The sequence below is a fragment of the Nelumbo lutea genome, chromosome 6 (assembly GCF_056320005.1).
Source record: "Nelumbo lutea isolate HS-2025 chromosome 6, American lotus-T2T, whole genome shotgun sequence".
Lineage (NCBI taxonomy): Eukaryota > Viridiplantae > Streptophyta > Magnoliopsida > Proteales > Nelumbonaceae > Nelumbo > Nelumbo lutea.
Genome location: NC_142689.1, coordinates 422,549 through 448,705, shown reverse-complemented (window position 1 = coordinate 448,705; position 26,157 = coordinate 422,549). Strand labels below are relative to the sequence as shown.

Below are 26,157 nucleotides of genomic sequence, written 5' to 3'. Positions count from 1 at the left end.
AACCCCTTGCTTGGCTAGACCATCTGCCAAGCTGTTGGCAGATCTAAGTATAAATACAAAGTGAGTCGGCTGAGAGAGTAACTTTTCTTCTTCTCAGACTGAACCCTTTCTTCTTTTCTCTCTCTCTCACTCTTCTTCTTCTTCTTCTCTTCTTAATTACTTCAGACCTAGAAATGAACTAGGGCAAATCTAACTATTCACATGGTATCAGAGCTCTAAGAAATCAGTTTAGAACTCAGTCTTCTTTCCTCTCCCTTCGTCCTCCTGAGATCGCCATATCAGAAATTTTCTTTGAAGTAACTTCTAAATGGATTGGAGGATCGATAAGAGACCAAAAAGGAGCGGTCACTTTTCCCTCTTGGAGGTAAATATGCCTCCAGTTGTTGTGGTGGTGTGCTAGAAGCCTCTACTCAATGACACGAAGGGCACTGGTTGTGGACAGGTGTGAACAGAAATCTCTAATCGACTAATAGTGGAGTGTGATTCTTTTTTTTTTTTTTTTTGAGGTTGGATTTCGTTCATGTAGAAATGTTGATTGGTAGGTATTCATTTGAACCTCCTTTTTCCGTTTATATCTGGATATGTGTGGTGATGGTAGGGTTTTCAGGTGCTAAACCAATGACAGCAACAGTGTGGTCATAACAGTAATCTATTGTGTGGTGTGTGGTGTAATGCAGAATAGTAAATGGCGATTATTTTTGCTTATCATAGTTGAATTCTTTGTGGTGAGAGGTGAATTGATTATGATGGCAACGACTGGAGAGGGTAGTGATAATAATATAGGTGTTATGATTTCTCCTGATTACTTCAAATGACCTCTATCAAATTAAATGGTGAGAACTATGTGATATGGGCTAAATCTGTGGAAGTGTTTTTGAGAGCCAAGAAAAAGGTGAAACATGTGAGAGAGGAGAAACCCTCTTCTGATTCTCTAGGGTTTAGTGATTGGGAACATGAGGATGCACAGATTATGATCTGGTTGTAGAATAGCATGGAACCTAAAATTAGTGTGAATTTTATGTTCTTGGATACATCTAAGGAAATCTGGGACCATGCTAAGAAACTCTATTCTAGCCAAGATATTACCACTAGACTGCATCAACTTTACCAAGAGTAATCAAAGCTTAGAAGAATACTATGCAAGCATGAGAAACCTCCATAATGAGCGTAATGCATATCACCCTCTAATTCCAAATTCTCAAATTCAGAAAAAACAACGAGAGCAACTTGATGTGACAAGGTTTTCAATGGGTATAAGGCCTGAATATGAACCTGTTCAAGAACAAATATTGAGTGGGTCTGCTCTCCCCTCTCTCGAGGAAGTGTTTGCCCGACTTCGGAGGATTTCTATTGACCCTACGGAGTCTTCCTCTCTCTCGGACAGATCTGGTTTTGTGGTGACAAGAGGGGGAGGTCGTGGAAATAGAGGTGGTGGAGGTAGTCGTGGATTTCCAGAGACCCTAGGTGGTCCTATGTTTAATCGTACCGGTGGCCGCGATGGAGGTCGAGAGTCAGGGGAGGTCGTGGAAGAGGAAGAAGTACCGGTCCTTAGAAATGCACATACTATGGATTAGAGGGACATATTGTTAACTTCTATTATGATTTACATGGTCCGCCCCACACTTGGGCTAATCACGTTGTGACTAGTAGTGATGGTACAGTTAGTGAGGAACCAGCAAACTGATCAGACCCCCTCGATACCTATTAGTGCTTCTAGGAAGGAAATGGTGAGTGTCACACATGAGGTATATGAGAAGTTTCTTCAGACTTCTCAGTAGAACACAACTACTCTTGCACATTCAAGTATGGCTTGCTTGGCTTCCAAACCCTCACACCGAATCATTGACTCTGGAGCTTCTGATCATATGTCTGATACTCTAGATGTGTTTTCTTCTCTTTCTCAGTCTTCTACATCCAAAACAGTTACCCTTGCTAATGGTTCTTACCTCCTTATCTTTATCCTCTCTTGTATGCACCCAAGTTACCTTTTAATCTTATGCTTGTTAGTAGATTAACCAAGTCACTTAATTGTTCTATAACCTTTTATCCCTCGTCTTGTGTGTTTCAGGATCTCAAGACAGGGATGAAGATTGGTGGAGGGCGTGAGGCAGGTGGATTGTATTATCTTGATGGTGGTGGCCTGAAAGCAGCTCTTTAGTCCTCTCTTACTCCTCTCCAATGACATTGCAAACTTGGTCATCCGTCGCTCAAGGCTCTGAAGTTATTGGTCCCGTCTTTAAGTTGTCTTCTATCGTTGGATTGTGAATCGTGTCAGCTTGGGAAACACCATAGAGTCTCTTTTAGTCCTAGAGTTGATAGTCGTGTTTTGAGTCCTTTCTCTTTAGTCAGTTCAGATGTTTAGGGTCCAAACAAAGTAATGCCATACAATGGTTATAAGTATTTTCTAATTTTTGTTGATGATTTTTCAAGGACGACATGGCTCTATCTTATGAAAGACTAAAGTGAATAGTTATGTATTTTTCAAAACTTTTATGCTGAAATACGTACCCAATTTGGAGTTCATATTAAAATTCTTCGCTCAGATAATGCAAAAGACTACACCTCAACACCATTTTAGAAATACTTAGAGCACTAGGGGTGAGCAAAAAAAACCGGAAAACCGAACCGACCAAAACCGAACCGAAAAATCAATTAACCAAACTGGTCAGTTCGGTTTCGGTTCGATATTCTTAAAAAACCAAAAATTTTGGTTCAGTTTCAGTTAACCTTATATATAAACCAGCGGTTAACCAAACCGACCTGTCCGCCTTTTCAGTTTTTACCTTTCTCAATTTCCCACTTTTAAAATCGATTTTAAATGGGTCAAAACTTTCAATTTTCCCCTTTCCCACGTCCGAACAAGCTGGTGCACATGCAAATATAGAAATAAGAAATGAATGCAAAGATATCAAACTCGCCTTTTCACTTTTTCAATTGCACGAGCTTCAACCTTTTTAGTTTTTCGAGTGAATAAACTCGGGCACGCCTTTTCAATTTTCCCCTTCTTCGAAAATCGAAACTTAAAGTCTTAAACTAGTAAACCTAATAGCCTATTGTTTCTCGTTTCCCAGTTTCCCACCTTCCTCTTTCTCACTCTCTCAATCTTGTGTCTTAGTCTTCTGACTCTTCCCCAATCCCCAGTTTTTCCTTTGGCACCGGTCGTCACCAGTTTTCTGTCTCTTTCTCTCCCTAAGTCTCTGTTGCCTCACTTGCATGTCATCTTTGCCTCCGTCGTGCCAACCATCAAGTAGACAAGCATGCAGCAACAGTGCAACATCAGTCGCCGCCTCATCAGCAAGCACAAAGCCAGCTTAACCAGCCCTAGCTACAACGACCAACCAAGACGTCGGTCGCCGCCTTGACTTCGCCAGGACCACCATACTTGCTCAGGTTTTTTTTTCCCTTTTTTTTTAATTTTGAATGCAAAAACAAACCGAAAAACCGAACTGCGATTAACCGATTACATCGGTTCGATTTAGGTTTAGATTTTAAAAAAACCGATCAGATCGGTTCAGTTCAAAAAAAAAAACCCACGATTCGATTAACTAAACCATGAGCACCCCTATAGAGCACAATGGAATAATTCATCAAACTTCTTGTTCTTATACCCCACAACAGAATGGTGCGGCTGAATGGAAAAACCGACTCTTTCTTGAAACTGTTCGGTCAATTATGCTTGATATGAATGTCCCAAAGCGTTTTGGAGTGATGTTGTCCTTGCATCATGTTTTCTCATCAATCGAATGCCAATGTCCATCCTTGGAAATCAATCCCCTTTCTTAGTCTTGTTCCCTACTCTTTCTTCATTCCCTCTTACCCCTAGAATCTTTGGTTGTGTTTGTTTTGTTCAAAATTTAGGGCCTGGACTGGACAAGTTAGGTGCACGTGCTACAAAATGCATCTTCCTTGGATACTCCAGAACCCGGAAAGAGTATAAGTGTTATAACCCTAGCTCCCATCAATCCTTTGTGTGTTCTGATGTCACTTTATTTGAGGCAGTTCCTTTCTTCTCAAATACTGATGTCCCTCCTCCTACTCCTATGGTTCCGCTTCCAGTCCCAATTGAGGACCCCTTCCTATGGTTCTTGTTCTACCTCGATCACCATCTTCCCCAGTGCAGGTTAATCCTAAGAGGCCACCAATCACAAAAGTGTATACTCATAGAAGAGCATCGGCCCCTCCTCCAATTCAGCCCTCGTCGACAGATCCTGTGGTTGCACCTCCTCCTTCTGACCTTGATCTCCCTATTGCATTGCGGAAAGGTAAACACTGTTATACATCTCATCCTATTTCTCATTATGTTTTTGTTGCTCACCTTTCCGCTTCCCATCGACATTTTATATCCTTGTTATCATATGTTTCCACTCCTAAGACTGTCCAAGAAGCCCTTACTTCTCCAAGGTGGTGGCAAGTAATGGAAGAGGAATTGTCTGCTCTGGCACACAATCACATGTGGGAACTTACAACTCTCCCTCCTAGTAAGCATATTGTTGGATATAAGTGGGTCTACACAGTGAAGTATCTTCCAAATGGTGATGTGGAACAATTGAAAGCCAGGTTAGTGGCCAAATGATATTCGAAATTATATGGTGTTGACTATACAAAGACATTCTCTCCTGTGGCTAAGATTGGTTCAGTTCGGGTGTTGATTTCTTTAGCAGCAATGTATGATTGGCCTCTCTTTCAGCTTGACATCAAAAATGCCTTCTTACATGGTGACTTGGTCAAGGAAGTATATATGGAGCAACCACCAGGGTTTGTTGCTCAAGGGGAGGATGGTAAAGTTTGCACACTTAAAAAGGTGATTTATGGACTGAAACAATCTCCATGTGCGTGGTTTGGCAGATTCAATGAAGTGGTGAAGAACTTTGGCATGAAACAGTGTTAAAGTAAACCATTTTGTGTTCAGTCGTGAATCAAAAGATGGAAAAATCTTGTTAGTAGTGTATGTGGGTGATATTGTCATAACTGGTAGTGACAACAATGGGATTGACCGGTTGAAAAACTTTCAACAGGATCACTTCCACACAAAAGATCTGGGTAAGCTGAAATACTTCCTAGGAATAGAAGTTGCAAGATCAAGGCATGGAATTAATTTATGCCAAAGGAAGTATGTCCTTAACTTGCTTGAAAAAACAGGATTGTTGGGTGCCAAACCAGTTAAAACACCCATGGAACCAAATATTAAGTTGAATATTGATGCAGGTGAAGAGTTTGATGATCCTGTAAGGTATAAGAGGCTGGTGGGAAAATTGAACTACCTAATTACTACTCACCCAGATATATCATTTGTTATAAGTATGGTGAGTCAATTTATGCAACATCCTCAGGCCCCGCATTGTGAAGCAGTTCTAAGAATAGTTAGGTACCTGAAGGGAGCTCCGGGTCGTTGAATGTTATACAAAAGTGGAGGAACTCTAGAGATAGAGGGGTATACAAATGCTGACTAGGCCGGATCTGTGTTTGAACGGAGATCCACTACAGAGTATTGTACCTTCCTTGGTGGCAATTTGATAACGTGGAATAGCAAGAAACAAACAGTGGTGGAAAGAAGTAGTGCAGAAGCTGAATACAGGGCTATGGCTCATACTATATGTGAACTAGTGTGGTTGAAAAATCTTTTGCAGGAAATGGGGTTCTCAATTGACAAACCCATGAGGTTGTACTATGATAATCAAGCTACTATCCACATTTCTTCTAATCCAATCTTTCATGAGAGAACAAAGCATATCAAAGTTGATTGCCACATTGTAAGAGAAAAGGTGATCAATGGAGTGATAAATACAGCTCATGTGAGTTTAAGAAACCAGTGGGCAGGTTTGTTTAGAAAATGGCTGAGTCGAGGTAAAGTGGATTACATATGTGACAAGCTGGGACTATATGATATATATTCTCCATCTTGAAGGGGAGTGTTAGAATCGATAGTACAAGGGGAGTTAAGTCTTTTGTCTATGTAACTAAAGTTAAATTGTCCATTCTGTCTGGATTTAAGTTGTGTGTCCCATACTTAATGAAGGATAACACTGTCTTTTGTAATCTAATACATAGAGTATAAATACAAAGTGGATCGGCTAAGAGTGACTTTTCTTCTTCTCAGACCGAACCCTTTCTTCTTCTTTTCTCTCTCACTCTTCTTCTTCTTCTCTTCTTACTTACTTCAGACTTAGAACTAAATTGGGGCTAATCGAACTATTCACAAACCTGAATAGACATGCCCCTAAGTGCCACTTGAATATCCTAGGAACATTCCTTAGAGGCCAAGATACTCCTCCTTTCTTTAGCCATTCAACACTATTTTGGAGTCATCATCAATAATTAAGTGTTCAATACCAACTCTTTGGCTTTCTCAACTCCAAAAACAGCTGCCCAAAATTCTGCAGATGTCACATCACCTTTCTCAATTGGACCTGAGAAAAGAGCACATATATTTCCTTCTTCATCTCTGATAACTCCTCCAATTCCAAAGGAGCCAGGATTTCCCACGCAGCTCCCATCATAATTCAGCTTCAGCCAGCCACTTGATGGAGGCGACCAGTCCACTGACGCTATCTGTATTCTGGAAGAGGAAGCAACAATTGCTCCCCAAGATCTGAAAAAATCACCAACCTGAAAATCTGAAAACAGCTCCAATCTTTTAACCCAATGAGCCACCCTTATAGTGTGAAGCCCAAGTTCCAGTTCAGCTCAAGAGGGGAGAGAAAGGGACTAATAAATTTTGACACTGATCTACCTTTGACATTGGAAAGAATGTAAAGACAGGGAAAAGTTTCCATGAAAGGGGATTCCCCAAGCCAAATATCTTCCCAAAACCTAATCTTCTGACCACAGAGAGACCAAGTCATAACAGATATTGCTAAGGATGTTAGGAAGAGAGTAGCCATGGTAGCTCTATGAAGACAACCAGCACCCCAGCCATTGTTTGACAGCCCATGCACACTTGCCACCACTTTATGCCAACGTCTTTGATCCTCGTTCGGGAATCTCCATAGCCATTTACTCAACAATGCCTGGTTTTCTCAGGTTACTAATCCCTAACCCCCCATCTGCTTTTAACTTTATTACCTTCTCCCAACTAAGCAAGTGATCCTTCTTCCCTTCCCCAGGTTCCCACAAGAAGTCCCTCATAATCTTCTCAATTTTTTTTCACCACAACTTGGGGCATCCTGAAAACCGACATAATAAACAGGAAGGTTAGCTAAGGTGGATTTTATCAAAGTTCTTCTCCCACCCAGAGAAAATAATTGTGTTTCCAACCAGCTAAACGCTTCTCAAACCTTTACACAATTGGGTTCCAAAAGTTGAGTGACTTGGGGTTGTCACCTAGAGGCGTAATCCTAAGTATTTGAGTGGCCACTGCCCTCTCTCACACCCCAAGGAATCAGCCATTCTCCAAGTCCAATTTAACCACAATTCCTTTCTTTCTTAATCTCTTCTGGGCCTCAACACATTCATTAGCAATTAAAATCTTATCCACAATTTGCCTATCTTTAATGAAGGCTCTTTGAAACTGAGAAATCAGAGATGGGAGGACCTTTTTCACCCTAATGGATAGGACCTTAGCAATGATCTTGTAAATGCTGGTTACTAGACTGATAGGTCAGAAATTCATTGGATGGGTAGCATCTGGTTTCTTAGGGACCAAAGCTATGAAAGCGAGGTTCATCCCTAAGCTAATTTTTCCTTTATAAAGTGATAGGCATTGGCACAAGGTAATTGCAAGCATACATGGTCAAATGGGCAATGGTTGGGATGCAAGGGTAGCTTCCAGTGCAACTTCAATTTCCCACTGAAAATTTTGAGGTATATCCTTCCTTTGTGAATCTCATCCGGTATGATGTTGAAAATGGTTTAAGAATCTTGTTTTGGGAGGACCTTTGGATAGGTGCACAACCACTAAAGGTCCATTTTCTTGTGCTTTATGGACTTTCCTGCTACAACTTTTAACCCATCCCTAAGTTTGTGAGCTCTACATCGGGCCTAAATTGGGATCTTGGATTCAGAAGGGACATTAGGGAAACAAAATGTGAATCTCACGTTCATCTTTCGTTCAGTCTTTACTTTTTTTGGCTCAAAATTTAGAGGATAACAGGGTTTGGTCCATTACTTCATATGGTCATTTCACTTGTGCTTTGTTTTTCAACTTCTTAGTTCATCCTTCAACCTTGGGGATAAATTTCCCTGTGAAAGAAATTTGGAGTAGGCCAATCCCTCCTAAAATTCAAGCACTTTGTTGGGAAACTTTCCTTGGAAAGATTAAGACTTGTGATATGCTACAAAAAGAAGGCCAAATAAGTGCCTATCCCCTTTCTGTGAAAAAACACGGTGATACCATCTCCTATATCTTTTTATCATGTCCTTTTGCACTTTGTATTTGGGAGCATCTGTGTTCTTTCTCTAGGTGCAGGTGGACTACTCAGGATGTGATGGGTTTCTTTGACCCAAACTTCTTAAGACGGCCAAAGAAAAGTGGAAGAATTATGTGGAAAGCAGTGAAAGCTGTCATGTTATCTACTGAGTAGAACCGAGATGGAAATCTTTGATATAGTGAAAATTAAAGTGGTGCATTGGTGAAGACCCTAGAGGATTTCCAAGGTTTCACAACAAATGACATTTTGAGAACTTGGAAGGAAGTGGCATTATTGGCTCAAGCCAAGGAAAGAGTAAATATGGAATGGCGACCCCTAGTAACCAACTTTATTAAACTCAATTTTGATGGGAGTTATATTGGTGATCAAGCAATGACTAGACTAGGAAGGGTCTTTTGAGACAGAGAAGGAAAGATGTTAGCATTGTTTTCAAGACTATTAGTAGATGGTCATGCATTGGCAACAGAGCCGTGTGGATTGCTCCATGGTTTAAAGTTTACTATGCAATTCAGCTTCCACAACTTGGAGATGGAAGGGGACTCTTAGGTGGTCATTTCATGGACAAAATGTAGCTCTCAAATCCCATGGATCTATAGACATACTCTCTGGGAAATAGAAAGCATAGCAAAGTAGTTGAATGTGGTCTTTAAATGGGTGAGAAGATCGGCAAACGGGGTAGCGGATTTTGGGCTAAACAAGGGGCAATCAGGCATTAAATGTTTTGGGCAAAATTATAAATCATAAAGTTTGTCTTTAGGGTGGAAAAATAAACCCCACCTATTTGTAATACTTGAACTTGATATTAACAAAATCTCTTTTTACTGATCAGAAAGAAGAAGGGTATAGAAAAAACAGGATTCATGTAGTCAACACCATCTAGATGGGACAAGGCTTAGATGATGATGATGATGATGATGATGATGATGATGATATTTTCATATAAATCAGGGAACAAGTACAACATCTCAGAGATTGACAAAGAAAACAAGAATAGCATCCTATAGATCTCAAATAAGTTTGGAAAAACAAGCATGGAAATGAATGGATCATATAATTTCCAAAGTATTGTCATCCATGGGCAAGAAAAAGCCACTTGAAAAAAAAAGGCAGCTTGTTCTTGTTACTTTGTTAGAGGATATCATTACCTTCCTCATCTTCATTCTCAAGCACTTTAAGCATATCAAGTCTAAAATGTGCTTCAATTCACTAACATGGCAAGGGTGATATATTGGTACTGGTAACTCAATGTATCCAAAATGTCCTGAATCAGAACAATAATGCAATATGTTACCATGGGGATACTGAAGAAAGCTTGCCACTTCCAAAAATACATAACAATTAAGTGAAATATATTTATACTATGCTTCATTTTTACAAACAATATGTCCTAAAATAGAGTAAGCAATAGAAATATATGCATCAAGTTACGTACCTTCACATTTTCCTGGCTCAGAAGTACCACACGATTCACAATTACCATATTCCAAGGGTAGACCAAGGAAAGGATTTGTGAGCTGACTAGGATGGCTGATTGGACAGTCATTGACAGATGATGTACACTATAAAAAGACAAAAGGGAGAACAGTCATGGAAAATTTCTAACAACAAACTGCATCATGAGAAACAACATATATTAAAAGTGTTTAAAGCAACAATATCAAGGATGGTCACTGACTGATTACATGGAAATACAACTCATTATAAGAATTTGAGATCTATGGTTCCTTAAGATATATTATAATAACCTCATACTTTTATCTTAACAGGGGAGGGCCTAAAAATGGAGAAATAGAAAGACATTAGAGCAAATCAATTTAAATAACACTGACCTGTTCTCACGTAGCATGTAATTTTCCTTAAAGCTAAAATAGGTCCTCAGAAAACCAATCCATATATATCTCAAAATCTCCACTGGGCTGGTGCCAAGGAACAGACCAAGGAGGTGTTCTGTAGTGTGGATGAGTGAGAAATTGGTGGGTGTGGACTGGTCCACACCACACCCTGCGGTAGGGACCAATGCACACCACACAACAGTCCACAGCTGTTCTGAACTATGGACAAACTATGTAGACTGGACCAGTCCACACCACACTTTTTTATTCTATGTATCTCATATATATTTATGAATGATTTACACCAACGTTTTAAAAAACGACCCGGAAACAGAACCGTTCTGGCCACTGGTTTCAAGGTCGACGATCCAATCGTCTGGTTCGAATGGACGGCCCGTTCTGACGAACAAATGAAAAAATAAAAAAATAATAATAATAATTAAAAAAAAAGGTCAAAACCATTGAACGGGTTGACAGTTCAACCACCTGGGTCAACGGGTTGTTGACTTTTTCAATGATTTTTTGCCAAAAAACGGGTTTAGGGTAAAACGGAACCACTTGCCTAGACGGTTCCCGATCCGACTGTTCAGGTCAACGGCGGTTCAAAAACCTTGACCTACACAGTTAATGATAAATATCTAATTTTTACATTTTTATATGATAAATATATTAAAAAATGCATCAATGAATTAATATTAACCAATAAATATTAATTTTTTATAAAAACAATAGTAAAATAATTAAAATTTAAAAATATTATTTTATTGATAAAAACATTAAAAATTTTAAAAGAAGTAAAATAATTAATAGTTTATTAAAAATTATTAAAATGTGAAACAGACTATAGGGTTTCAGCCTTTTAAGGAGAGTGTGAAGCAGGGGATCAAAAATAGTGTGGACGGCCCCTAACCACGAGTTTTTGCCGTGGATGAGAAATTAGGGTGTGGATGGAACCAAAACAATCTCGTCCACGAGATGAACACGGTGCCGAACATCGCCCAAAAAACTTAAAAGGATACTTGAAGATTCCTTTTTTTATAGTAAAGGATTGTGTCAATAGCAAATTGTTCATGAGTAATCAACACCCAAATCAGCCATATCATAGGCCTTTTCCAGATCCAACTGACAAACAAGGCCCTTCCTTCCACTCCTTTTTATCTCCTCAACACTTTCATGGGCAATTGAAATTTGAACAACGATTTGCTGCCTATCTTTCAAAAATGCCCCCTGAAAAAAGGTGAAATGATAGAAGGAAGGGCATGCCTAATCCTCCAAGAAACACCTTGGCTATAATTTTATACAAGATATTTACCAAGATTATAGGTCTGAACTTTCTAAGATGTGTCGCAATTTGCCTCACCCTTCTTTGGAATCAAAGCAAGAAAAGTGGAGTCCAAACCAAGATTCATCACTCCCCGAGAAGAATTCATTGAAAACCATCTAAATATCATCCTTAAAATGTCCCAGCAGTCTGACTAAAAGGCCATTGTAAAACCATATAGACCAGGTGCTTTCGATCTATCCATAGAGAAAATTGATTCCTTTACTTCCTCCAACTCAAATCTCTTTATGAACCACAATTAAAGGTCATATGATAATTTTGGGCATTCCAATCCACCAAGCCACACTCTTCCATTCAAAGCTCTCATGAAAATATATTTAAAACAATCCACAAATGCCCCATCTCATTTTGTTGAGTGACAGTTACACCATCCACCAATTTTGAAATATAATTTTCCTCCTTCTGTTTGCCATTGCATGAAAAATGTCGTATTTCCATCTCCCTCCTTTGTCCATTCACTCCTAGATTTTTGTCCCCAACTAATATCCTCCTTAAACAGAATATCCTCTAATTACTTCCTCAAAGACAATCTCTCTCACTTATCTCTCTCTTCAAAGGAACCTAAGCTTTCTTTTGAATCCACCTCCCATAGTTTTCAAGGCGCCAAGGCGAGGGTAGGCGACCGGGGGGGTGCCTAGTCGCCTAGGCGATGGATTTTTTAAGTAAAAGCATGTATCCTAGGGTAGTCCCCATTGATTTAAAAGGCGCGCCTCAAGCACGCCTAGGCGCGCCTCAAGCACGCCTAGGCGCATAGGCAAGGCACATTTTGGGGTATGCGCCTCGCCCAGGTCCGAGGCGACCCCTTTCAAAAGGCACGCGCCTTGTGCGCCTTACGCCTCAGCCCAAGCAAGCGCCTTTTTAAAATTTTGTGCTTTTTTTTAGTCTAACGGCTGGGCCGGGGGCTCCGCCCTCGGACCCCCCAACCACGCCCCTCGAGGCCACCCCCTATTTTCTTTTTATCAATAACACTTTCATTAAATCATCGATAGAAGATTTACAAGAGGAAGACAAACACACTTATCTTCCAAGAGTAGCAAAGAAACTCATGAAAAGGAAAAAAAAAAAAAAGAAAGAAAAAACACACTATAGTTACAGCTTAGCCCCCTATTTGCTAATGTTGTTCATTCATTCATTACAATAAAATATCTTCTTAAAAGGCAATGAAAGTTATAAAATCATTATTTTTTATGTGAGAAATAAGAATTTCAGACCCTAAGATAGACTTGTTCAAGCTTGCCTCGAGGGGCGTGATACAAAGGCGACTCATAGAATCAAGAATGCAATATGTTTTACATCACATTAACTACTTGAAACAATGCACTTAAGGAAAAAAGAGAGTGTGGGTTTTACATGCTTGAAAATGCTTTATATGTTTGATTTTATTTTTAAATTTTCATTTGAATACACTTTACAGGTTATGCTTATGTATTTTAATTTTAGATAATGTGTTTTTTAAATCATTTATTTTAAAATTTAAGTTTATATTTTTTATTAACATTATGTTTAATATTTTTTGCATTTTTTAAGTTTTTGGCTTTTTTTTTAATTTTTTGACTTTTTTTATTTTTTAGCTTTTTTGTAGTTTTGTGCCTTTCTTAAAAAGGCGCGGGCCTCGCCTTGTGCCTCAGGTGCAAATTGGTCCTTGCACTTTTTTTACACCTTGCGCTTTTAAAACACTAGTAGTTCCCTAGGTTCCATAATCATATTTCCTTAATAAATATCCATAAATTTTCATAAGAAAAGTATAAATTTCATGTTAAAGTATAGAAAATCAGCATATTCCAACATATTCATGAGAAGAAAAAGAAGAAAGAAAAGAAAATTCAAAAAATATAGGGGCTGAACCCTTATTTCTGTTATAGGAAAAGAAGAAAAGAAAAGGCGAAAGAAGAAGAAGAAGAAGAAGAAGAAGAAGAAGAAGAAATTAGTCTATAAAAACACAAAATTAATAAAGAAAAAGAAGAAAATGTGTTGATTGGACAACATTTTATGTTCTTTCTTACTTATTGGTTCAGGTTATGAAGTCTTTGAGGGTTCAATACAGTATTTAGCAATGTTTGTGTTGATTAAACCCTAACAAATAAGAAAATAGCAAAAAGAAATTAGTATATAAACACACAAAATGAATATTTTAGTTTAAAAATGTTTATTTTATAATTATAAATCAAGAAATAAAGAATATAAAAGTTTGTTATAACACGTGATAGAAAACTGCTTGGCAATTCGGCGAGGCAAGACTCCAAGGGCGCCTTGTCGCCTAGGCGTCGCCTTGACAACTATGCCACCTCCTACTTCCTTTCCTCTAATCTTCCAAATTGTTGAATATTTCACTCTTTGATAATGACTTTTACTTCCTACAACTTCCAATGAAACTTCATTCCCTCCCATTTCACCCTTAGGCTCCATTTGGTTTGTGGGACGCAAAGGGAAAATATGGAATATTCTAAAGCATTCATCTTTTCCCATGTTTGGTTTGTGGGATGTCATGAGATGGGATGGGAAACCAGTGGCATTATAGATCCCAATTCTTCGAATGTGAATTCCCACCATTTTGGTGGGAAATAAGTGGGAATGTAGGGGGAAACTTATTTAACAAAAGAAAAACACCTTCCTTGTAGTATTTCTAAGAGTTAATACTAGATCCATGACCAATAAATAAATTATAAATTATTTAATAACATGTTAATATAAAAATTTAATTAAAAATTAATAAATAGCATAAAATCGATAATTATTAAAATATTAATCAATAAATAATTTAATAATTAATTAATTTTCAGAATAAGATGTTAAAACTATTAATTAAGTCATAAGTATTAATAAAATAAAATATTAACATTAAAATATAAACCAATAAAAATTAAAATATTAATTATTGGTAATAATTAATTAACTAATCAATATCAAATTAATAATTCAGAATAAAATACTAAATCATAAAAATATTAAGAATTAATTAAGAATTAACAACAAAACATTTAATAATAAATTAATTTACTAATTACTTAATAATTAAATTTATTTTATAATTAATAATTTAATTAAAAAACATTTAATAATTTATGAATATTTGATATTAAAATATTAAAGTTATTAATTAAGTCATGGGTATTAATAAAATATAATATTAACAATAAATTATAAACTGATAAAATGTAAAATATTAATTACTTAAATTATTATGGATTTTAAATAATTAATATCTAATTAATAATAAAATATTAAATAATAAAAGGTATTATTAACTAATTAATAATTAACAAAAAATAATTAATAATTAATTAACTAAGTAATTAATGAATAAATAAACAATGATATTATTATTAATCTAATTAATGATTCAATGAAAATAATTAAATAATAAAATGTTAAATAATTAGTAGTAAAAATAAAATTATTAATTAATTCATAGTAGATATTAATAACAAAAATTTAAAATTTTTAATTCTTAATTAACAATTAATTAAATAATTATCAATATTAATTAATTATAAAATTATTTCATTAATATCAATGATTAGTAATTAATAATGGTAAATATAAAATAATAAAAATATTACTAATTAATTAATAATTGTTACTAGGGTTTATTTTCCCACTATTTTCCCTTACGCAACCAAACAATGGAACATGAGGGAGATCAGGCGGCTTGCAAATGGAAGGGTGGTTAGCTTCTGGTGGATCCAAAGATCAGCAATTCAGCATATGGTTTGGCTGATATGCTAGCCAAACAAGGGGTCAGTAGGGCAGAATTCTTTTGGGCACAATTGCAACATAAATAGTATAACAAATTAATGGGTTGGGACTGTGTACACAGCAAACATAATTTGTATTGTGCACATATATCATTTGTTCATATTTATCAAAAAAACTTTTCACAGTCACTAATGTACTAGTCCAGTTAATTCTGTAGTAGTCACTACCTACATTCTTAACTTTGTCTTAAGCACAAAGCATACACAAAGCCACCAGAAATTAGTTGAGCTACCAGGTTGCAGTAAGAAACAATCAACTAATATTCATGTACATCCTAAAAGAGATACTAAGGTTACTTTCACTACCAGAAGTACTTTTCTGCATTATATTCATGTGCTATAACTCTGAACATAAGGATCTTTTAACAAGTAACCACTTTAGTTGCACTAGAAGTAGCTAATCAAAATGCTCCATGAATCCACCACAAGAGTACTTCAAAACTAGATTAGGATACTAGAGAAAAAAAAAAACAAAAAGAAAAAAAAAAAAGTAATGGCAAAGAACAAAGTGTTCTTAGTATCTTACAATTTCTTGAGAAGTTGCTAAATTAAACCTGATCCCCGTTATCTCTCCATCTAAAGTAATTGTTGATAAGTGGTCCTCTTCCATCTCTTGTTTAAACTACATCAATTCCACAACCAAAACCAAAATCTAGTATCAGCATGATATATGGCATTTCCAAAGAAACTAAAAAATACTACAGTTGTTGAGGGAAATTATTTTCTGAATAATTTACTTAACACTATGAAGAAATAAAATGGATTATTTCCATTTATGTTTCAAATAACACGAGAGCTAGATTACCCAAAAACAATTTTAAATTGCAGGTTTAAAAGAGGATAGGTTCTTTGAAATCTTTGCCCTTTTTGCAATATGTAAGAAAAAAGGGAAAGAGCAGAATCAAAGAAGACTATGCGTCAATTTAAAATAATTTTCATATGGAACAATGTTGGGGCAATAGTCATTAGCTCAAGTTTTTCCATTTGTTTTGGTGGAACCCAATGAACTAAATACTTATATTTCAAATTTAAAAATTCTGGCAACATTCACCAATAGTTCTCCCAGTTTCAAGTTGCTTTTGGGAACAAAAGAAGTAAGCAAGAAAAGTTTCTTGGAAGAAGATAGAGAAAGAGCTACTTGTTAATTTAGGAAAGATCTTACAAAGAGATGCTTTGAAATACCTCCCCCCAAAAAATAAAATAAAATCCACCAAAAGGACAAAAAAATCAGCCAAAATTCCACTACTTCCCTTATCCAACATGGGCCCATTTTAGTCAAATTTCAAGATCCAGAAAGCAGTAGAATAAGGAGGGAATTCCTATTACAGCCTTTGTGGTAGTTAATAAAGCTAACCATATCTCAATATCCTTTTTAAATTTTAAAGGTATCCAGATGAGAAACTAGTTCACATGTTCCATAAGATGGGCAAATGTTAAGGGGGTTTGTCGTATTGTATTAGTGTACAGCAGTAACATTGTATCATATGTATCTTTCTTCTAATTTTTTCATATCCCATAAGGGCATTCCTACTACTGTTGAAAAGCCTTTATTTACTAATAAGGCTCATTGGGTATGGGGGTTAATCTAAAACTGATCATTTTAGATCAGATTCCTCTTCTTGTTCCTTGGTTGAGATTAGTCTTGATATCTCTATGATAATATAATACTTTCAAAGTTTACAAAAATACCTGGATAAGGTGGAGACAAAAATACACATCGCAATAGCTAATTTAAAAGAAGAAACAACTCTTGCCAAAAGATGATACACAGATCAAATGAGTATGCAAATTTTATTACAAAATTAACTGAAACTACTTCTGACAAAAAGAAATGTGTGTGCTCTCACCATGCTGATGGCAATCATCTAGAAGAAAAATAATTATACTAAAGGGTCATTACCCAATGTTAGTCCAGGCTACCCAAGGTCTTGGGACAACCGGACAAGTGGACAGGATACAGACCTAACCTTTGGCATTTTCTTGCACAAAATGACCACTCAGACTTAAATTCACAGTCTCATGCTTATCAGCACAAGATTTTACCATTGTACCAAGTCATGTTCCTTACAATAAAAGAATATACAATGATAAACAGGTCATACCTTTTCTTCTTCTTGTAAGCTTTGACCAAACATAAGATGAAGTTACATTTTGCATGATTCTTTTAGAGGTAAATTGATATTTGGTAAACAATACCCAACAATATGACATCCCAACTGAATAAATCCTCGCCACAATTGTTGGGGCTAGGGTACAAGAATCCTCCTTTGCCAGTCCTCTCCATAAATGGCCATGTCTTATAACAGAACTTGAAAAGTTGACAAAGAATTTAATTCAATGCAACTCAAACCTTATCCTAGCTATTTGCTCTCGCCAAACTTTTAGGCATCCAAATCGCCATGCCTCCTGGCCTATAACTGGATTACTGTAACAGGTACCTTATCATGTCACACACTTCATATTTTAGAACAAATTTCATGTCCACACCTTGTCAAGTCATGTCTTTCCATATGTGGGTATATAATTATTGCCTTAGCTTATAGCATCACTCGATAGACCAACTGGAGTTGACAACTTAAGAAAGCATAGTTCCAACCTCTACATTGACCCGGTTTTCCATTCAACTCTATCATAGGTTATATCTTCAAGTTCAACAAAATCCGATAAAACATAATACTTATTTCTAGAGCGAAAAGCATGTGACAACACAAAATGCATCTACAGAGCTCATGGTATCCCGATTTTCATGCAGAAGAGAAGAACTGGACAGAAATCTAGATGAAACATATACATTGTTACTAAATATCAAAACAGAACTCTAATCACGGATTCTGAAAAATACACGAGCATTGACGGTTATTACTCACTATCCATTAAATTAAATAGAAGAAGTGGACGAAAATCAAGAGCAGCAAAAGCACATGCAAGAACACAAGAGAAAGAAACAAATACCTCGGTCTTTGATCCCTGCTTCCTTTGTGAGCTAAAGTATCGAAATGGTGAAATTATATGCTAATCTGGGAAAGGAAACAAAAAAATAATATAAATAATATAAAGCATTTAACTGAGAAACGAAATGGAGAGAAAACCATGATATGAAATAGACCTCAAAGGATTCATCAAACCATTGCATACTGAAAAGTGTGATGGCGAAGAGCGGTTCCACCTCCCAGAACGTCCTCTCTCTCTATGAATTGAGGGACCCGCCGTACAACTTGGGAGAGAGGAATCGTTTAAGAAACGCGTGCAGGAGAGACTGTTGAATACCGTACTCGTTTGATCTTCGAATGACGAAAATGCCCTCCTCTATTTACATGGAACTGTGTTCCGGATCTCCTGCAAGAAAAAAACTCTTCGCGCTAGCATCCAACCGCAAATTGGGAACATCTCCAAATGTGCTGGGTTCTAAACCACAGGCATCTAACTGCAGAGAAATATTTCCTATCAATTTAACGCAAATCTAAGAGAGATATTCTCGTTGTACGGCCAGACGCCGTATTGTAGAGTTTTTCCTTGGGCTGAGTTTGGAAATAATACAAATACAAATGTATAGTGTAAAATTTTATATTTTGTATGTATTTATACAGTATATATTTGTAGGTGTACTCTTTCCAAACTCGGTGGGCGTTTATTTGAGATGTAAATGTAAAATGTGGTAAACGTTACACTCCGGATTAGTCTTGCTAATATTTAAATGAAATGTTATTTTACATTGATGAGTGTAAAACTCCATTTTAGGTAAGTTCTACATTGACAACGGTTGAGAATTTATCATCGATAAAACCAATGTAAAATTTCATCTTCTCAAAACTCGATAGACTCTCTCTCTTTCCTTATTCTTCTTTTTCCCCGGTGTCCACTCTCGCCTATTCCTACCTACCACTTCAACTTTCGGCAATAGCTGTTCTCCCCCTTTTCCAATCAGTTACTATTTCTTTTGGATATCTCACTTGTGTCGTCGTTCCACTATAAATCAAAGAATCTAAGTTTCCAACGATGAAGACTTCACCATCGGTGTTGTAGATTTGTGGACTGTATTAAACTGCGTAGATTTGCAAGACAAGTAGTGCTGCTCAATCATATTTGAACAAAACATTACCTTCCCTACTCAGCCTCCACGCCACAAACTTCTTCACCATCATAAGAAGTTTCCATCTGTTCCTTCACCCATATTGGTACCAACGACAACAAACCGGAGCTTGCACCTCTTCTCAACACTGCAATGGTCAATTGGGTTCGACCGGCGTTTCCACCATCTCAAGGCACACAAGATCAATGTTTTTCGTTCATGGTGTAGGGCATATGGTTTCCTATTCAAGTTTTCTTGACCTCTCCGATGTTAGAACTTGAGTCCAAGAGTTCTGTTGCATCTTCATTACATAGACAACAATTGTAGTCGCGGTGTGAGTGGAGAGGACATTTAGATATAACAAGTATAGCCCTCTTTGGATATCTACCAAAGGCTGAAAGAAGAGGATGCCTCAAAGCATAAACAGAAGCCACCCGGGAGAATTTTAGAGCAATGAGAGTTCTTGAGAGCAAAAACTAGGTTCGACGAAAGGAAGAGTTTCAGAGCAAAAACAAAGTGGGAAGCTTCACATTTACACTGTGACAACCAAATGTCATCAGTGTAAAAATTCAAATCCACTCAGTTTAATTTTCCATCAACCACTGAACCAGCACCACCTTTTTCATCGGTGTAAAAATGAATTTACACTTCAAACAAATGCAGCCTATAGGAATACAGGCCGCTTCTCAGTTCTCACCTCATGGGATTGGTTCTTCAAGGTGTCAGCCACCCTGTTAGCAAAGGCTTCGGACCCGGCTTCAATCGTTGCAAGCCTGTGCTAACATTGTTCGAACACTCTCTTGCAACCTTGCATTGGGAATATCTCTCCGTAAAATAAACCACATAAATACGGAGATATTCCCAATGCAATGCTGTTGGAATGGACTAACTAAAGCTGAACTGAAAGGCTTCATTTGGCATCTATTATATGGGTTCGAATATGATACTAGAAAGATATTACATCCGAAGAATGTTGTGACTAATCAACATGTATCATCAACGTGCTAACCAATCAGTTGCTATTTATCAAAATTCGTGAGTGGGCTTTGATTGATCAAAGCTCTTCAGTATCATGTCTTTTAGCAGATAGATTTTCCCCTATTTTATAATTTTTTTCATTCTTAGGATTTTTCATAAGAGAATGAATTATGATTTATGAAATTTCCACATTTTCACAATAAATATTGTAGGCATTTGGCACTTCTTATTCTTCATTTGTTTTTTTTTTTTTTGTTTTTTTTTTCTACAATCTGCAATCAAGGAACCAAATTGTTATCATTGGAGACTTGGAGTTGTTTTACATGAATAGTGTGCACATATCAACAATCTCATGGCTAGAATTTTGTTGATCTACATGAATGATCATTAGAGTTCATTGCATGAACAATCCATACAAAGGGACAATTTCATTATTAGAAATTTGATGATCTGCATGTACAATCATTAGAGTTGTTATCACCGTCCATGATGATTTATCACCCAAGATGGGGGTCTAGGATGGGTTTGGGGGAGGGTTACCTGCTTTTTACTAGCATTGTAAACCATTACCAAATTAAAAGAAAAAGAAAACAGAAAAAATAACATCTTTTTTTTTTTGGAGAATACCTCATGGAAATCAATAAACTCTCCTTTGTGGTTACCCTAAACCATGTCTTTATATTAAAATGGAATGCACCAAGTTGGCCCTTTCCTGTTTTTTTTTGGTTAATTTTGACAATTTTATTTTCCTGATTGTTTTTTATAAGCATTTATAATATATATTGTTTTTTTTTTCTCATTTTTAAATTATCAAAATCTATACTATGTATAAAAAATGTGGATGCAATACAAAAATTTTTTGGACTAAAATTATCCTATATTTCTTTTTTTGGTAAATGATATAAAAGTCATTTTATTATAGCTTTATTACTAGCTTTAATGGCTATTTAAATGCCCATATTCATGTATTTAGTCCATCTATAGTTGTAAGGGTTGAAAATATAACTTCAATTATTACTTTCTACTTAATCCCCTCTCATTAATTCTTATACTTAAGGTATTAAATCCCATTTTATCTTATTAAATCCTATGTTTGTGTTGTTTTTTACTAATAAATGCTACTAATTAGATCTATGCCAATATTTTTAACAATATTTGTAGACTAAAATTGCCCTACATTTCTTTATTTGATAAAGGGTATAAAAAGTCATTTTATTATAGCTTTAATAGCTACTAAAATGCCCATACTTACGAATTTAGTCCATCTATAATTGCAAGGGTTGAAAATATAACTTCAATTATTACTTTCCACCTCATTTAATCCCCTCTTATTAATTCTTATACTTAAGATATTAAATCTCATTTTATCTTATTAAATCCTATGTTTGAGTTATTTTTTACTAATAAATGCTACTAATTAGATCCATGTCAATATTTTTAATAATATAAGCACATATATTTTAAAATTGATTAAAAAATAAAACCATTTTTTCCAAATGGTGGATAAGCAATTCAGCCATAAGAATTAAATTGATCAACCTATGAAGTACTAGTTAGGTAATAAAATTTTTTAAATACAAATAGGTATAGAAAATTATAAAAAAATAGACACTTTTATTATATTTTTATTAATCAAATTAAAAAATAATTGTAATAAACAAGACTTATTTTTACTGACAATGAAAATAAAATACATAATTTAGAATTGGCCAAAAATAAAATATAAAAATTAATAATAAATGGTTCAACTTTTGGGTTACATGTGTTAACCTTTAATGTCATAAGGAAATAATAAAAATTAATAAAATATAAAATATAAAAATGAAAAAACACATAAACTTTGCAAAAAATGCATTTAGGAACATGTATAATATCGTATATTTATATTTTTTGTACTAATAGATCAAAAAGTAAATGTGGCATATCAAAATTACCTTTATATACAAAAAATGTATAAAAAAAATTGAACACGACTATAATTCTATATTTACTCCACTTATTAAAAATATGAAAAAGATTATGGAACTTTCTTTGACTAAAATACTCTTTTTTTTTTAATTTGGTCCTTATTTAATTGTAAGGTTTAAATTGTAAACTACTTTTCACCTCATTTAATTCTCTCTATTTAAATATTATATTTTTTTTCTGATAAATGAACAAAAAAAGATACACAAAAATATAAAATATTACAAAAAGAAGAGTTTAACCAAACAGGTAGGCTTGTCAATGATATTTGAAAATTCACAACCCGATCTAATTATCACATATTTGGACGAGGTGTTAATGTAATCAAAATTGAATTTTGCAATATGCATTTGATTAATAATAAAAAACAAAAAAAAAACATAAAGCTTATAAAAATTTTTGGATATACTAGTAAAAGGGCACGTGTATTGCACGTGGGAGGTTATAATGATAATGATTAAATGGAAATAGATATGGAGGTTCAACCATTGGAGTAAGAGAGAGAAAATTTAATAATGTTTTGTGGTAAATTTGAAATTGACAAAAATAATAGTTAACTAATATATACATGATTGAATAAAAGAACATTTTTTGCAAAATAAAAGAATGGGTTGGTGATGGATGGACCTAGATATTAGATTAGTTTTTGGATTGAATAGGGATGGGACCCAGAAAGTGATAATTGGAACCGGGTAATAAACGTTTTGAAAAAATTGGGAGGGAATAGTGTGCTGCAAATGGAAATGATATCTAATTGTCTGAATTTCAACTCAACAATTTTTTTCCGGTTAAGTAGGATTAAATGTTTATTTAATTTCAGTTTTGAAATTAACACAAACTGTAGCAGTGCAGATTTCTAGGTTAGCGTTCCAATCAGCTTCGTGGGTGGGTTGTGACCCAAGAGTTGCATATATGTGCCAATTACACATGCTGCCTTGCTTGAAATGATCAATCAATTATGAGCCTTAAAAGCATCCATCCTTTAGAAGGCCAATACTATTTAAGCAAGTTTTTAACTTATCTACAGCCTCCCATATGTGCACAACAGTGTCAGGATCTACCCCTACATCTATCTGAATATCAGAAGTAGTAGGTACCCCAGTTGCTCCCCCTTCTTTTATTGTTTAATACTCCATTAGAGAAGCCACAACCATTTTGAAGTCAGTGGGTTTGATACTTTTTCCTATGCTTCCACAAATTTCACAAACAGTAGACCCATGATTAATGAACCACTTCAATGCACAAGCATAATGTGCAAGAGCAAGATCATTTATTCAAGAACATCCAACCTCAATAAGGGTGTGTTGATGGTAATATGAACCTGCTTATAGATCAATATGACAAATGAATAGCTACCCATCTGGGCTAACAAACTCAATAAACTCAAACTTCCTTAAACAATTATTATTGATTTCACTTTCAGTACATTTTAGGTCTCTTTTGTTATAAGAATTTGAATCCTCATTGATTTGTGAGACTTATTGCAACGGAGGTGTGATGTCAAAGAATCTCAATTCAGCATCTCACATTCGGTCAGGTTCAACACATTGGCACACTCGACAAGTTGCCAAGCTTGCATCTTTATCTGTACTTTGACACAGTGTGGAATGTGTACCTAAATTTTCCTTCTCTTATTTGTGGATAAGCTGTCATTATTGACTTCACCAGTGATCATCTGTATTTCATCTTAATTAGAGCCCATTACATTAGATAAGGCTCTCTAGGATTCAAACAATACACTCTACAGTTTAAACTACCTTAACCATTGTATCACTTTTCTTCTACAATCTCACCCAATCAAGTTAATGTAAGGCCAAGTTGTCCATTTTGAACTTCTAAAAAACAAATGCCAAGTACCCATTTTCCAATATAGAACTCATGGGCAACAAAAAGACTTAAACCAAGAATGTAAGTGAATCTAAGCTTTTAAGAAATCCATGATTATTGAACAACTTTAAAGTAAGTGTTGAATTAGATGAGCAGAGAGAGCACAGAATGTTGAATCTTCCATTTATTCCTTCTTCTAAAAAATTGCAAATACCAACATCTTCTAGAACTACACCAAGATGATACTGATGAGCAGGATGGAATAGTTTTGAATAAGGGAGTTTGAGAACCTGCTGCAGTTGTTGAGCTCCTTGGGGAGTCAATATGTCAGGGTGGAGCAGGATGATACTCATGAGAGTTTCTTGGTTAGCCTAATAATCTTAACCAAAGCTATGGCTTTCCTAGGTGACTTCTAAAGACAAATTTCTGCATTGGTCAGTTGCCACTGAGAAATAATTGACCAGAGATAACCTACCAAGGGAAGATATGCAGAACCAGGATCAATCTTGTGGTTTATGTGGGATGGCAGCTAAATGTCTGGACCACCTCTGAATTCATCATCCTTTTTTTTTTAATATAAAGCAAAAAAATATTATTAAAACAAAAAGAAGTGCAAAGAAAGGAGATGAGCAATCACCCGAGGGAAATTAAACACACAATGAAAAACCAACTAAAATAAAGCAAAACCTTGCCAAGCAAAACACCCCACAGAGGTCGACCCCCTTACAAATGGAAACAAAAGCAATTCAAAACAAATAATGTGATCCTGATCATCAAACGAAAAAACATCTCCCTTTCCAGTCCCAAGCACCCACAAGCGCCACCCAACAAGAACCAAATCAAAACTCCAGCCCCTAATGGACTCTTATTCATTCAGTCTTATTGTTGAATTTTTGAATGTAATCTTCTTCTTGTCTTCTAACTTTATTATTGTGTTTTCTTACTATGTTGGTAGACCCAATGCCAAAAGGGTCTCCTCTTATCTTGCAAAAACCCAATGCCAAACGGGCCGCCTCTTATCTGTCATTGACTCTCTCTTTGCTTTTCTAAGATCTGCATCTTCTAATTGAGTTTAAATTTCCAACTGCTTTTTCCAATTCTCCAACAGATTTCTGACCTCTATCTGACTCATCCTCCCTTCTCAGTTCTTCTTCCTTAAGTTTGATCAGCTGACCAAATCACAAGAATAACCATCATCATCAATTGTCTGTTACTTAAATAAATCCAGCAGAAACCACAAAAATTATATGCAATAAAGAGTTGAAATTTTAATTCCATAGTTTTGCTTCACAGTTTAATGATACTGTATTGAGATCCCTCTCCATAGATATTAATGCATTGCTTTGTACTCTGTACACCAAGATCAGGTTCAAATTAAAAGATAAGGAAAACTTAAGAAAAAAACAATTTAAAGATTATTGTTTCCCTTGAATTCAATTACCTCTATAAAGAATTCAACAAAAATTAATTTACAGTTGGGATTAGAGGAGTATATAATAAGGCATTCTAGGTGGTTAGCCAAGTTTAAGAATCTTTGCAACATGTCAGCACACAGTCCTCCAGGAAGTTGGTAAGCTGAGAAGTATATAGATTTGGGTCATTTCTGAAGTGGTCAACATGGGGTGTGGAGATAAAGTTGTAGGCCCAGACCTCACGCCCTGCCTTTCGCTTCTCCTCTATAGAAGACTTCAGAGATTCTACTAGAATGACCCTATCGGCAGAACTATAGATGTATAACTGTGGACAAGGTGGTTGTTGTGATGATAGAAGACCCATCACATCAGAGAGCCTATTGTAATTCAACAAAATTTGAGATAATCATATGCAAACGAAGATAATGTTGCAGATCAAGCAACAAGAGCATGATTTATTTATGGATTTTGTAAGCTATTTTATTTTTTTTATGCCGGAGAAGAGAATTATTTGTTAAGAGCTATGATTTATTCACTTGAAAGATGCTAATAACAACTATTTTCTAGGATTTTATAAACCCAGGTAAACACCCTTCTAGTCACAAGAGCAG

At 35.6% G+C, this 26,157-nt stretch overlaps 1 protein-coding gene across 1 annotated transcript in view; it reads right to left on the bottom strand.

The window, feature by feature from the left end:
• NRPD1B (nuclear RNA polymerase D1B) overlaps window positions 1–18,540 on the bottom strand; it is a 91,925-nt gene extending 73,385 nt beyond the window's left edge. Inside the window, exons 1-5 of the mRNA XM_088949384.1 lie at window positions 18,402–18,540; window positions 18,248–18,312; window positions 15,822–15,917; window positions 9,799–9,925; window positions 9,512–9,627 (exon numbers count right to left, since the gene is read on the bottom strand). Of these exons, the coding sequence (XP_088805510.1) occupies window positions 9,512–9,627; window positions 9,799–9,925; window positions 15,822–15,905 (327 nt within the window). The 5' untranslated portion in view covers window positions 15,906–15,917; window positions 18,248–18,312; window positions 18,402–18,540. The remainder of the gene's footprint in view (window positions 1–9,511; window positions 9,628–9,798; window positions 9,926–15,821; window positions 15,918–18,247; window positions 18,313–18,401) is intronic.
• Window positions 18,541–26,157: the final 7,617 nt, after the last annotated feature.